General features: G+C 39.6%; 1 protein-coding gene across 6 annotated transcripts in view; it reads left to right on the forward strand.

Moving 5' to 3' along the window:
• The window catches only part of PTPN13 (protein tyrosine phosphatase non-receptor type 13), a 113,447-nt gene that overhangs the window by 71,935 nt on the left and 26,964 nt on the right, over positions 1-14,548 (forward strand). For all 6 annotated transcript variants that reach the window (XM_032108513.1, XM_032108512.1, XM_032108508.1 and 3 more), the window contains 11 exons: positions 1,729-1,948; positions 2,879-2,953; positions 3,063-3,237; positions 3,448-3,601; positions 3,736-3,874; positions 4,305-4,457; positions 5,804-5,986; positions 6,991-7,153; positions 10,325-10,748; positions 10,916-11,013; positions 12,841-12,897. In XM_032108513.1, coding sequence (XP_031964404.1) covers positions 1,729-1,948; positions 2,879-2,953; positions 3,063-3,237; positions 3,448-3,601; positions 3,736-3,874; positions 4,305-4,457; positions 5,804-5,986; positions 6,991-7,153; positions 10,325-10,748; positions 10,916-11,013; positions 12,841-12,897 — 1,841 coding nt within the window. The remainder of the gene's footprint in view (positions 1-1,728; positions 1,949-2,878; positions 2,954-3,062; positions 3,238-3,447; positions 3,602-3,735; positions 3,875-4,304; positions 4,458-5,803; positions 5,987-6,990; positions 7,154-10,324; positions 10,749-10,915; positions 11,014-12,840; positions 12,898-14,548) is intronic.

Genomic DNA, 14,548 nt, shown 5'->3' on the forward strand with positions numbered 1-14,548 from the left:
GGGGAAAGGATAATGGACTTATATTAATACCTTCGTTCTGTAACTACTCTGTGTCTGCCCTGAAATTCCATTTGAGGAACTTCAGCATTGTATGTAACTCTTATTTTAGTGCTGGATTTGGATCCAGTGACACTTAAGTATTAGGAGACTGTGATGCACTGTTCATAACATTGGTATTCATTAGTAGCTTCGTAAAAAGATGAAAATAAAATTTGAAATCACATCCACCAATTTAGCATAGACAACTGTACTGTCTTGGACAGGTGCATTTTTCTCTTAGTTTATTAACAGATTTGTCACTCATCAAACATATCTTTAGGTTCTCCTAGGAAGTAGGTTTATAAACTTAATGTATTTTTAAAAAGCCTGTATATTACCTTACTACAAAGGGCCGTGTGTCACTGTCAGTGCAGGGTTACTCTATATTTATCCATACTTTTAAACATGACTGCAATGATACACAGGCTTCTAAACATTTTCTTTGCCTTTTCATGTTTTTACTCAGTTTAGGTGGTGTGCTAAACATTCAGTTTAGAATTGCCAAAAATTGTTTTTTGTGCTTGAAAGCTACCTTAGTTTCCCCTGTTCATTTTTGTTTAAAAGTTGCCTCTGTATAATTATATTCGTTGCTTTTTCTTGTTTTTGAATTTCTACAGAAGGCTTGATTGGTTTATGTTTAGTTTGGGGTTTGAAGGTGTTCATTTGTAATCATAGGACAGAGGGAAGGGGAGTGGAAGTTGGTTTTACTTTTCTTGGATTTCTCAATTCTTCACATTTCCTAACCATATTTTTATTTTTCAAACAAAAAATGGCTTTTGTTCACCCAAGCAAGACATGAATTTCTTTCCTTCCATAGAAAATAAAACTGATAGGATGTTTGAGATCAATACTTGCTGAGAAAAGAAACTGTAGATACGTTGCTGTGGTTTTTTGAAATACTTAAGCATTTTTTTGTTTGTTTTTCCTTATTTTTTCCTTCAGATTATAAATTTAGATTTAATTTAGTTATTGTGATGATTGCATATCAGCCATGCCATTCTTGGGAATTTAAAAAAAAGGAACCATTTTCAGCAAATAAGATTGTGGAAACATTATTTTTTCCATTAATAATGGAAACATTATTATTACGCAATAGTGTATGATATTTAGAATAATTTAGTATATAGGATGTTATTACATAGGCATTTTTATGTAAATATTTCAAGCTGTACTACTTCTCAGGAGAAATCAGGGAATAAACATCAGGCCCATGCAAACAGAAAGTGTTGGAGCAATATTTACTTAGAGAAAATGCACCATTATTTCAGTTTTTTCTCTAATGACATGTTTTTGAGCGTGCCTTTTTCGTAGTCCCTGCTTGAACACAGAGATTAAGATATTTGCAAAGCATTAATACTTTTCTTCTTGTGCATCTACTAATTTTGCACTGATTCACTGGGTTTGTAGTGTTGAGTATTTTTTTAGACTGCAGCTGAGCCTTTCTTTTCATATGAATAAATGAGGCAGTTCTACAGGCAGCTGCAGAAACCTGGTGTGTTTGCTTGTTTTCTACTCTACAGTGACGGGTTGCTGCACAGAGGTAACCTCCTGGCTGCTGAATAAATGTGTTTAATGCAGTATTTGATGACTGGTGCTTGTGCTCTGTGTTTCCACTTAGGGATGTGCTTACAGCAGCAGAATGTCTTAGGCATACCTGCTAATCTGCCATCCCCTCTGACTATCCTACAGGCAGCATGAAGCACCATTTGAAGGCAAGCTAATAAGTCAAGAAGTGATGCTGAAGCGTCAGGAAGAAGAAATGGTGCAACTGCAAGCTAGGATGGCTCTGAGGCAGTCCCGGCCTAACCTCTACCCAGGGGATGCAATTAGATCCTCAGTGCTTGACATCACCAGAGACCCACTGAGGGAAATAGCCCTGGAAACAGCCATGACACAAAGAAAACTGAGGGTAATGCCTTGAGCTCAGGTGAACTTGTTTACATTGAAACAGAGCAGTGTCTGGACTGAAACTCTCCTGTGAGATTCGTAAACTTGGTCCTGTAATAAACAGTCATCAGCAGATTAAATACCAAGTGTGTGGTGTTGGCCTATTTTCACAGGGTAAAACTTCTGAGATTTAGTGGCATTAGTGGCTACAGAGCCTAAAGTGGCATCAAGAGATGCTAAAACAGACAGCAAGGCTTGACAATTGCATCAATTAAACAATATAGCATCCTAACAAAGGTAAGGCGTAGGTTTTCTCCTCTATCCTGTGGTGTTTTCAGCCACTTCATTTGCATTTCTCTTAGTGGAGTGTGGATGTGCCCCACCAGCATCAGAGGTTATTTATTAAATGAACAAGTTTGGAAGGTAAAGAGAGGATTCATTTGGCCCCTAAGTTCACCGGAATCCCTGTGCAAATCCCTGGTGCTTTCCCAGCTGTCTTGGTATGTGGATGAAATATAGAATTACACACAAAGGAGGAGACAAAGGTATATAAGTAAACAGTGTCTGATGTGTAGAATAGACGATGGCTTGATGCCCTCTGCTGCTACTTTCCATGAACTGGATATTTTTTTTTAAGTAAGGACGGGAAAACTTGAAATAAGACTCAGGGACTCGCTGCCCTAATACAGGGTAGTAATTCCTGTATCTGTCTCCAGTCCGTCACATTAAGATGAGTTAGTTTATGTAGGCTTTACCTAACCAGGTTAGTTCTCCTCTCTCTTCCTCCCCCCAGCCCTTAAGAGGTTTTTGTGAAGATGTTTTGCGTATAGTACGCAATGGTAAAATTTTAGCCTTTGATCCCTCTTTTGCATTTTCAGGGCAGGAGTTAACTGTGCCTCAGCCTGTTGTTCCAGCAACACAGTGTTCACTCATACTCTTTTGTGATTTGCAGAATTTCTTTGGCCCAGAGTTTGTGAAAATGACGATTGAGCCATTCATCTCCTTGGATCTACCAAAGTCTATCTTGGTAAGAAAGGGGCTGTTCAGCCATCTGTGGCAGGGAAAGTATGTTAAACCAACAAATGTGTTTTTATCACAAGCGTGAATGTTGACAGATTTCATTTCACAAAATGCAGACTAAGAAAGGCAAGAATGATGACACCAGGCGAAAAGTAAATGTGATGCTTCTGAGTGGGCAGAAGCTGGAGCTGACCTGTGACACCAAAACAATATGTAAAGATGTCTTTGATATGGTCGTTGCCCATATTGGCTTGGTGGAGCACCACTTCTTTGGATTGGCTACTTTAAGAGGTAAGAATAACTACTAAATTATTTCTTCTGTCCTTATTCAGTATTCCCTTGAAGAAATATTGTTCTTATTAAGTCACTGTTAGTCAATGGAAAACTTGGCTGTTCAGTGCCCAATTTCAGAGTTATAAATCTGGTCATTATCCTCCATCTGGAGCAAATACTTGGTTTTAATGCTTTTACCCATGTGCTTGTCTTTCATGTTTGTGGCAGACAATGAGTTTTTCTTCGTGGATCCTGACATAAAGCTAAGTAAAGTAGCTCCAGAAGGATGGAAGGAAGAACCAAAGAAGAAGAACAAGCCTCCTGTCAACTTCACTCTGTTTTTTCGCATAAAGTTTTTTGTGGATGATGTCAGTCTTATACAGTGAGTGTATGAAATTTTTTGTAGCCCCTTAAACCCTAAATTTGTGGACAGCAATGGAGTATTAATCAAATACTGGAGTACCAGAGGTGGTGTGTGAGTTTTTTTCATGGTTTTGTTTTATATTCCTGTTCTAGGCACACGCTGACCTGTCACCAGTACTACCTGCAGCTGCGGAAGGACATCCTAGAAGACAGGATGCACTGCGATGATGAAACAGCCTTATTATTAGCATCCCTAGCTCTCCAAGCTGAGTATGGAGATTACCAGGCAGAGGTACATCATCAATTTCATCTTTGATCTTGTTGAACTGTGATCTTGCTGCTTCATTAAAGACTGGACTGTGATCTGCCACACGTGCTCCACAGCTCTCCTCCAGACTGGAAGCTCAGCTGGTAGCTCCTGGCAGATTTTACTGTGAGCAGGTGTTCCTAAAGTCTAACACAGATAGTTGCAGAATTTAGTTCAAGATCTGGGTGCTAAAGCCCTTTTTTTCAGTGGAAGTAGGGTCAGGCTTGAATATGGAGGAACTGATATGAAATAAGCTGTGGGTCATGATGGGAATTGTGATTCCCTTCCCTTACTCAAATCTTATGATCCTCTGAGTTATAATGTATAGTTGTTTGTAAAAACAAATGTTTGTGCTTCAGTCGTGCTCATAGGGCAGTATATGGAGGAGCCATCACAAGAATATTTCGTGTTGCAGGTGCACGGCTTGTCCTATTTCAGACTAGAACATTATGTCCCAGCAAGAGTGATGGAGAAGCTGGATCTATCCTACATCAAGGAGGAGCTGCCAAAACTGCACAGCACTTATGTGGGTGCCTCTGAAAAAGAGACAGAATTAGAATTTCTGAAGGTAAGTGGGCAGCAATTGGCTTCCTTCATCTGTGACTGGAGAATTCCCTTGTTGGAATATGGGTGCATGAACTTCAAGTGAAAGCACAGTATAACAACTCAGGGTCTGAGTAACACTGAAAGGAAGAAAGCTGAAAAGATTTTGTCCAAAAGACACATCATAACAAACAAAAAGAAATTGTAACCAATGGGAAGTTCTCTCACTTTTTTTCAATCAGTAGTCTTAACTCAAGCCAGCTAAAAGCAACTATTGATCCTTGTGTTTGCTCTAAAGGAAGCTCTGTTTATGAGGCAGCACACTCTGTATTCCCCATGTCTTTTGTGCTTTCTGTAGAGGGGAAAAAACCCATAAATTACAAAAAATTTTGTTACAGCTAATGCTGTGTGTGGCACTTGGTATGAAGCAAGCCAGAAGCACTGCCAAGGAGAATTTCTTGTGCAGGTTCTATGTAAGATGGTAGGAAAGCCATTATCCTCAGATATATTTGGATTATTCTAAAAGGACCCATTGAGAAATCTAATTATGGTGTTTGTTCGTGGGATAATAGTCAGGTTGTGCCTTGATCAAAATGAGTTCAGAGGGTGAAGGACTGCTGTTGAAACACCAAATAACCATTACACTGTAATTCCACAGGCACAGTGTGTAGTTCCACCATCTCCTTGAGTATGTGATGGAAGAGGCACTCAGCTGACTTTATCCATTCTCAGTCTATTGCTCATTTTACAGAAGTATTCTTGGAACTTAATCACAGAGAACAAAGTAGGGGACATGATCCTAGCTAAAACCTAGCCTGGCTGGGGATCTGGTGGGGGCAGCAGTTAGATTCGTGTGGTTGATTCATTACATCAGTCCCTTACACCAGTACTGAAGAGACAACAGGGATTAATAACTGGGAGTGCAAAGTGAGTGCAGCTGCATATGATGCCTTAATATGATCACAGAATCGCAGTGTTAATTTGATTCTGTGTTTAAAAAATGTGTTAATAGCTAGTGCATCTGTCTAGGTACAGTTTCTTGCTAACAACTGCTTTGTGCAAGTTTGATTTACTCACACATGTTCTCTGTTTGTGCTTTCCCTGCTTGATTTTAATAAACATTGGGTTCATTTGCTGCAGTTTGGCAGGTCAAAAGTACTACCAAGTCTTAAAACCCTGAGCTGATGTGTGTCTGTCATAATGGCTGTAAACTGTAAGTAAATTGAATCAGCAGGCAGAGAGGGTTATTTTTGCAAAAATCCATACATTTATATCCATACATTAAATGAAAACTTTTATACAGTGGTGTGAAAAACTTGTGATGGCCTTAACTTCATACTCATAGAAGTTTCATTGCATTGGTCGGTACAGTTGTGCCAGAGGCTCACAGAATATGGGGTTCACCTTCATCACGTGCTGCCTGAGAAGAGATCCCAAACAGGTATCCTTCTGGGAGTGTGCTGCAAAGGAGTTGTCATTTTTGAAGTTCATAATGGTGCCCGTACACCTGTACTGCGCTTCCCATGGAGAGAGACAAAGAAAATATCCTTTAGTGTAAGTTGGTCTCTTTTCCTCTGTGTGTACACACCTCTATCTGTGTCTTCAGTTACTGTGAGTTTTGTGTTGGTCGTTTTTGCAAATTAAGCTGCTGTTTTACAGCATAATCTGACTGTGTTTTGTGTAGCTGTTGTATTATGGGATTGAAATAGGAGTTTTCATGTTTTAAAGGTTTCATTTTTTTCCTTTGCTTGCATGGACAAGGATGGTGAAGGAGCAGCAGACTGAGAGTCCTGCATTAGAGGACTGGGTACAGGCAAATGCCAGTACTCAGTATGACTAGGAGATGCACCTATGTTGCTTTCAAGTTCTATTTCCAAGAGTAGTTAAGTTAAATGATAATAGATAACAGGCTGACACTTGATCTGGACAATACCAGCCAACTTAAGTGGGTTGAACTGTAAGAACTGTAATCTGGTGATCATGTGACAGTTTTTAATGAGTCATTGAGCTTCAAATGCTAACCTTTATAAAGGCATTGAAAACAGCACTTCTAATTCTGTCTGATACCTTATTGAAAAGCTACAGCCTATTTCATCTGTGAGATGGTTTCCGCTAGAATTGATAAATTGGAGTTTAAAAATCACTAAAAAGATAAGTTCAACACCTGGAACATTAACTGATACATTTGGTAATTAGATCAGCTTTTAGTTATTTTTTTTCTTAAATGGCAGCATCCCTTGTGACTTCCTCAGGGGCCTTTGAAAGCCCCATCCTGCAAAATGTAATAGTTCTGATTGTCATTACTGAGCACTGACAGTAACAGAGACGGATTAAATAATAATAATGCACCTTCTCATCTAGCCCAGGAGTAGCTTTAAAGAACTACTTTGTAAATCTCAAATTACTTTTGACTCCTATTTTAACGGAAACCTCTCCCATCAGTGCATTTTGCTTCAGGAAAGCTTGAATGCTGTAACTGTGCACAAGCAAATAACAGAATTCTTTGTAGGCTAAAAGAAATAATTTGTCTTCAACTTTCTTCTTTCTCCATTGTGTAGAAGAAGAAAATAACTCTGCAGAACACATCAGATGGCATCAAGCATGCCTTTCAGACTGACAATAGTAAGACTTGCCAGTACCTTTTGCATCTCTGCTCTTCCCAGCATAAGTTCCAGCTACAGATGAGAACCAGGCAGAGCAACCAAGACACTCAGGACATTGGTAAGGACTGTGATGCTGTGTTAGTTTTTAATAGCAATCTAGATGTCTTTTTGTAAGGAGAAAAACTGAACTGGAGCTTCAGTAATTCTGCTGAGTGCTGTGTATGTGTAGATCAACATTTGGATGGTTTATACTGTGAAGAGACTACTAGCTAAGCTTGTTTAGATTTTTTTTAAGGGGTGAGAAAGGAGTTGGGAGAACACAGAAAAGCTGGCACACAGCAGCTCCTCTAAACTAAAAGGAATCTAAAAATAGGTCACTAATAGTACTTCCCCCTTTAATTAAAGGCTTTTGACTTTTTTTCATAAATAAATTGAAGATATTTCAATAGCAGGATTTTTATCTGTTGCTTAATGTGAAAGGGATTGGTTTGATAATGTGGAATTACAGCTAGAATGGTGTGCTCATGGGAGTGCAAGTAAATAAGGAGCATTCCATGGTGCTGTATCTCTAAGCTGTGGGTACAGCTGTCTTTATTCCACTTAATGTTGGGTGGACCTGGTAAGGAACAACACCAAGAATCAGTTTCCTTCATAATTCCCATTTCCTTCATGGATAATAGAAAATGTAAAGGCATTCTTTTTAGATAGCAAATGTTAACTGGATATTAATCATTGAAAAAATCCCTCTGTACTAATTTATTCACTATTTGGAGCAGAGCTCACTTGGCTGGCTGGCCTTCAGCATGGTCTGGAAGTGCTGTTTTGGTCAATCTGCCTTCTCACGCTTTCTTTGTTCCCTGTTATCTGTCTGCATTCCAACTGCTGTTAATCCAGACTTCCACTAGTGTAGCTGGGATGGAGTTTGACCCCATTGCTGTGGATATTGTGATCTCTAATTTAAAAAAAAAAAACCGAACAATAGGAGTGGGAAAAGGCATGTAGCAACTATCCAGCCTTTTTTCTGTTCTGTTGGGCTCAGCCAACTTCAGGCAAAGAAACAGGACCAAGAGACTTGAAGCCTTTGTACTATTCTCTGATTTAGAGTTTGCTTGTCCTGAATTGCAAAGAAAAGCAATACAGGAAAGGATTTCTTGGCTTGGCAAACTTGGTTGCTCTTGACAGATGGACTATGTGTTTTGCTGTGGGAGTCTGGAAAACAATAGTTTGCTTCTGTGCAGTACAGATCACTTGGAAATCAGAGGTCCCAGATTCCACCAGTCACTCATAATCAGAAGCAAACAAATAGGCATTATGGTTAATTCCATCACACTGATTATTAAAAGTAAAAACAATTAAAAAATTGCCTGTTGTCATACCTTCACTAAATCTAAATTGAACTCTTAATATGTTAGTAAAAGCTGGTAGTTGGGAGCACTCAGCAAAACAGTAAAGAAAAGGACATATATGTAACAGGAAAGAAAAGGACACTCTAGATTCCAGAAAGGGCATATGGAAAAACAAAAAAATGAAATGAGGGTTAAGTCAACCTTATGGAGGATGAATTTTGAGCACATGAGAATTTTCAGTTACAGGATTGGCAGAAGGTTTGAAAAAACTGATGTCTATATAGATAATATATGAAATCCATAGAAATTCTGTTTGATGTTCTCAGAGGGTAAATACAATGTCAAGAGAACATCTCAGCATGTTTTATTAGGGTACTCTTTCCCAGGAGGGGAACACAGCAAGAGCAGGTGTCACTGATGCCTTCTGTCAGAGTCAGGAGACTGGGATTTGTGGATTTCTGGTCTGATTGGGCAAAATCATTCTACTGTAGTTTATCTAGTCTAGTGGCTGTGGCTAGAGGAGGTGTTTAGTGTGGACAAGGAAGTGGTAGTTGTATACTAATTCACCTTATGAAAGAACAGAAAAACATACCTTCCACAACTACATCTTCACAATCTGTATGCCTATTACAGAGAAAGCTTGAGTTACTGTGGCAGTTAATTCCTGCCCTGGGTACTGGAGGAAGGAGGATCTTTTGGAATGGCAGGACTGAGGCTGCATTTGCCAAATACACTCTCTCCTAAATGCCACAGTATTTAGCATTAAACCTCATGGGTGATGTGTACCAAAAAATAGTGTTTTCCCTTTGAGTTACAGTGCAGCTTTCTAAAGCAGCTTGTTTCCTACATGTGTGTAGGGTTAAAAAAAGCACGGGTTAAGCCTAAATCAGAAATATATATGCAGTTGAGGATTGCTTTTCCTGAGACTTCCCTGTGAACTGACTCCAGGACATCAGTGAAATTTATGAAGGGTTCAGGTGGCCTGATTTCCTTTAAAGTCTCTAACCAGCCAACAAGTCGCCACAGCTTATCAAGTTCCTATGTGAAAGCCAAGCCACAGGAACTTAAGTGCTAGCCTTAGGAGGCAGTTAGGATAACAGGAAGGAGCCCTGCTCAGCTTTGGTCTGAATTAAGAGGGGTTTAGGCTAAGATGTATTATGAATTTGCTTTCAGCTAAGGACATCCACCCAGACAGTTCCCACGACTCAGCTGACAGTGATTTAATTACAGTCCAAAACCTCTTTCTCGCCGCTGCTTAAGGGAATCCTTGCTAATGAGTCAAAAAGTCTGGCAAGCCCCAGTCAACACTTTCTGTTTCGTGCTAGGATGTTTGTGGCAGGGGACGTCCTTAAGTGCACCTGAGTGGACTGGTTCTCTGTAACCAGGCAGAGATGCTGCCCCGCCCTCATGGCCTTGCAGGTGTACTGTAAATGTGGAGGGGCTCATGCAAAAGAAAGCAATGCAGTGGATGAATGGAAGTTTGGTCGGATCTGATAGTGTGGAGATGGGGGAGCCCTATTTTTTCAAACCCTGGAAAAGGCTTTTATGAGCAGATTAAAGGAAGTGTAGTCTTCCAGGTCACTTGGCTTGAGGATATTACTTGTTTTGCAGAAAGAGATGATGTGCCTGTATATAAGGTACAGCACCCTGATGGGGAATATGAGTCTTCATGCTAGTAAGAGGATAAATATTCTGCTATTCTGTGTTTTTGGACTCTGGCTTAGTGTAGTGTCATGAACTCCAAACTCTGCTTCCTGAGCAAACTCCGTGGTGGGTGTTTGTATGTCTCTGTTGATGCTACATACTGCTAAGCATCTTGAGAAAATACATTTTGTGTGAGTTGGTTGTTTAAAAAGCATGCTTTACACAAGGTGGTCACAATAGCTCTACTGAATAACTTCAGTTGTTTGGGTTTTGGTTTGATTTTTTTTAAATTTCCACAGAAAGGGCTTCATTTAGGAGCCTGAACCTTCACGCGGACTCTGTCAAAGGCTTCAACATGGGCCGAGCCATCAGTACTGGCAGCCTGGCCAGCAGCACTCTGAACAGACTTGCTGTTCGACCCCTGTCTGTCCAAGCAGAGATCCTCAAGAGACTGTCCTGCTCTGAGCTCTCGCTTTTCCAGCCACTTCCTGGCTCTACAAGGGACAAGAACGAGAAGACTCCGTGGGAGGAAAGACCCAGAGTTATGAGCAAGTCGTTTCACGATCTGAGTCAGAGTCACATCTCTGTTTACCCACCAAGGAAAAACGTTATTACTACTTTGGACTCTTCCCCCAAAAAAATAGAAGATATAATGGGCAGGGTCTTTCAGCAAATGCCAAAATTTGATAATGGATCAGCAGCAGGAGCATTAAAACCGAGCAAGTAAGAGTCTCTCTGACCACCCTGCAGTATCTTTGTGTACAGTCAATGTACATTTTGCATCAGTTTTGATTTATTATTCATGCCATTATTTTATTACATTGATCCTTCCCTCTCCCAACTTCCTTTTCCCTCTGTCTGGTTCCCCTTCTCTCCTTCTCCCCTTGAAGTTCAAAATCTCATGCAGGTTTAAGTAGAAGCCCTGAAAGAAAGAAAAATGAATCAGACTCATCATCCATTGAAGATACCGGTCAAGCCTATGTTGTAGGTCAGCATGCAAAAAATAATATTACTGTATTTACTAACTAACCTCTAAAATTGCTTTGGGTGTAATGCTTTGATATATTTATTAACTGATGGTAATATTCTGATTTCAAAGTGGGAGCAGAGTATCACATGTTAAAGCAATCCAGGCCATTATTGCAGTGAATCCAAAAGATCCTCCATTGGTAAGCGCCAGTCTGTGCACAGGGGTGTAAAGTAAAAGCTGTTGCAGAAAACATCTTCCAGGTTGTCACTTCAGAGTGCCATTTGGTTGTATGGATCTTTTAATAATTTGCTAGTCTTCTCAGTCTGTTTGTGAATGCTGAACTTTTTTTGTGTTTTCTATGGAAAGGATGTAGGGAGTGATTTTTTGGAAATGACTGTTTGGCATAAGCTGTTGTTGGCTAGTGCCTCTGAGTAGTAACTCCACACTTTGGAGGCTTTTTTTCTTTTATTTGTTCGGGGTTTTTTTGTTCAGATATAATAAATTAGTTAAATTTTTTTTGCAGTACACTGGGTGTTTCACAAAAACACTTTTGTAGTGAGGTAAGCCAGATGTACTTACTCCACTTTCTTGGCAAGGATTGGAGTGCACACAAGTAGTCTTACTATGCACTAAGAGAGAGAGTTCACATTAAAAAAAAAGATTCAGAGCAGCTAAATAGATTTAAACTAACGTTGGGTTATTGAACATGAATTTTTAATATCTGTGTGTAACCAGTTTCTGGTTCTTGAAGGCTCCCTGTTATAACAACAGAAACTATAATGACTGAAATATTTGTAGCCTTTGCTTGCTTGTTGGCTTTACTGTAATTACAGAACATCAGAAAAAGTGGAGGATGGTTAGCTTTCTGGGGATGGGGGTCAGTATAAACAAACCAAAAAAAAGCAGTGTGACATCCCACGTCTGCCCCCAGTGCACTTGAAACCAGGACAGACTTGGGAATGATGCGTTTCCAGTACTGAGAGCATAAATGCTGGAGAGTGAGATGAGGCGTGCAGGTTCTGTAGTGACTGGTGGCAGCCATTTACCCTGTGCTTTTAGTTTTACAAGTAATATGGTCATGTGCTTACCCATAATCTTCTGGGCAGCAGTTCTGGTGAGGATCTTAGCTACATGTCAGAAAGTCCTGCTGGATCACACTGCCCATGCTGAGGGACTTTGGGTGGTGAAACACATGCGATGAAACTTTAGGGGTCGTAGGTTTGGAGAAGGCCAGGATTGCTTTCCTAAGAAGCTGGAATTATCTTCCCTCATTTACTCTCATATATTAGTGCATTTATTATTTTATCCTCTTTAAAGTAGGGCCATATTTGCTTGGCTGTGATAATTTCAAAGAAAATGTGATTCTATATGCAAACGATTTTAAATAGAAATAGTTCAAATTGCTTGTTACTGCAGCAGCTTATTTGTTCCTTTACAAAATCTTACAAGAGTCCTGTTGTGTTGGTCTTTTAGGTTCAGATTAGATTCAGATGAATCAATATTCATCCAATATTGATAGAAAATTTAGTCTTTGACTTCATTGCTTAAGATCCATTGCTTTTATCTGAAGTTAAGCGTGGTCATAAAGGCCAAACCTCTGTCCTTCCTTTAATTCATTGCCTTTGCATGAGCTACCATCTGTCTGAACCTTTAACTACAACCAGAGCACATGAGTAATTTGGATTTGCTAATACAAAGCTAGTTTTATGTTTATTCATTTTTTAAAGAAGTAGTTTGATATTGTGAATGAGCTCATGTGAACTGTGTAAAGTCTGAAATAATTCTTGGTAACTTCTATATTTAAAAAAATTTGATGAGTGTCTAATATTTTCGTTCATGTCACAGGTGTTAGCATGAATACTTCAGAAAATCTTCTGTCATCAGCAGCATTAAAAGAGAGTGGTAAGTTGATAAGTAATCTGTCTATAGAATTAATTCAGTCAGTTTGTCACTCGTTGCTGCTGTACTGAGAAACGGCAAGAATCACGACACAAGTCCAAGGAGAATAGCTCAATTGAATTAATTATAAACCAGTTTATGTAACGTGGTCCACAAGAGTGGTAGGAGGTCATTGGTCCTTTGACCAACCACCCCTTAGAAGGATTGGCTGAGGTTCTCTAACACCCATTCAAAATATTTTTTCCAATATACCAAAGCAAGACTGGAAAACAAACCCCAGGTGCAGAGATAGAGAATTAGTTTACAAAACCTTCTTCACTGTTTCTCAGCTAGCCGTATGAGAAAGGAAAAACTTCACAAAATTGTGCAGCAGCTGGAAAATTCCTCTGCTCCTAGCTTTTTAGTATCTACAGTCACTTGCAAATACTTCACTGTTCTGCCAGTCCTGTGTCTTCAGTATTCTTAAGTGCCTCTGCCAGTTAGGTGGATAGGACCTTTTCCTAAATGCAACCCCTGATATTTATTTTGGATTGCTTCTTGGGCGAGGTGTAGACATCTGTGTGTAATATTTTTCGAATATGAATAGTGTCTGTGTAGTTTGGGACTGGAAGGGTGCTCTTACCTACCAGATCATGCTCTTGAAAGCTCGTTTCCCTTACTTAGGAGGTTACTGGTTCTGTGTTATCTTTTTAGTTCTTTCGTTCTTTAGGCTTGATGTGGTTTTGTGGGAGAAAAAACTCCTTTTCTGGGTGATGTTCAGTCTGCTGCACCCTCCTGCATCACTTCTTCTCTCCTTGTACCAGTGTGTAGAGCTTAGTAGGTTTCTGCAGCTCTGGAATTGCCTGTTCCACTTAGGGCAAAAGTATCCCAGGCACTCCAGGATATGAATATCTTCTCTAGGAAACAAGTCCATGAGTTCAGACTTGCAGTATGTTGGTGTTTCCTGAAGTTTCTCAGGAGATTGGGCTTTTTTTGTTTATTTGTTTGTATTTTGTTTTGTTTGCTTGTGGGGTGGGGTTTTTTCGTTGGTGTTTGTTTGTGGTTTTGGTTTTTTCTTCACCAAATTATTCTCCTTGAGTCTCTGAAGTGCCTGGGTCTGCTTCAGCCTGATGGAAAGCCTCAGGAGTCACAGAGTTCTATTGTGAGGATGGTCAGGTTTTAGAAGAGAATCAGCAGTTCTCTGGGAGTTGCAAATGGGGAAGTCAATTTAAGCAAGAGAGGTTTTAGTAGATGTTTCTCATTTTGGTTGGTTTTTAATGAAGAGACACCATTAAGAGAACTCACTGAGTTCAGTAACCTTTCAGTAACTTCATGTAATGACCCTCAGTTTCAATTTTACCAATGTGTTTGCATCCTCCCTACCTATGAACAGAGCATATAAACACAGATCTAAATTCTTTCCTGAACTGAGACTAATGAAGTTGAAGATTCTAGGACTCAGTTATGTTGTCACTCCACGAGACTGTGCTAACTGCTTTTCTTAGGAGGAATAAAAGATTTGCAACTGCGAAAGATGGAAGTGGGTTAGAAGGGTGATGGAGGTTTTTTTCTGTCTTTGGCCATGGCTTAGAAGATGAAAGCTGGACCCACTAGATCAAAACAGCTTGTCAAGTTATCAGAGAAGTCATATTTTTTAATGGAAAAGAACTTTAAA

This window comes from Corvus moneduloides, chromosome 5 (genome assembly GCF_009650955.1).
Source record: "Corvus moneduloides isolate bCorMon1 chromosome 5, bCorMon1.pri, whole genome shotgun sequence".
Taxonomy (NCBI): domain Eukaryota; kingdom Metazoa; phylum Chordata; class Aves; order Passeriformes; family Corvidae; genus Corvus; species Corvus moneduloides.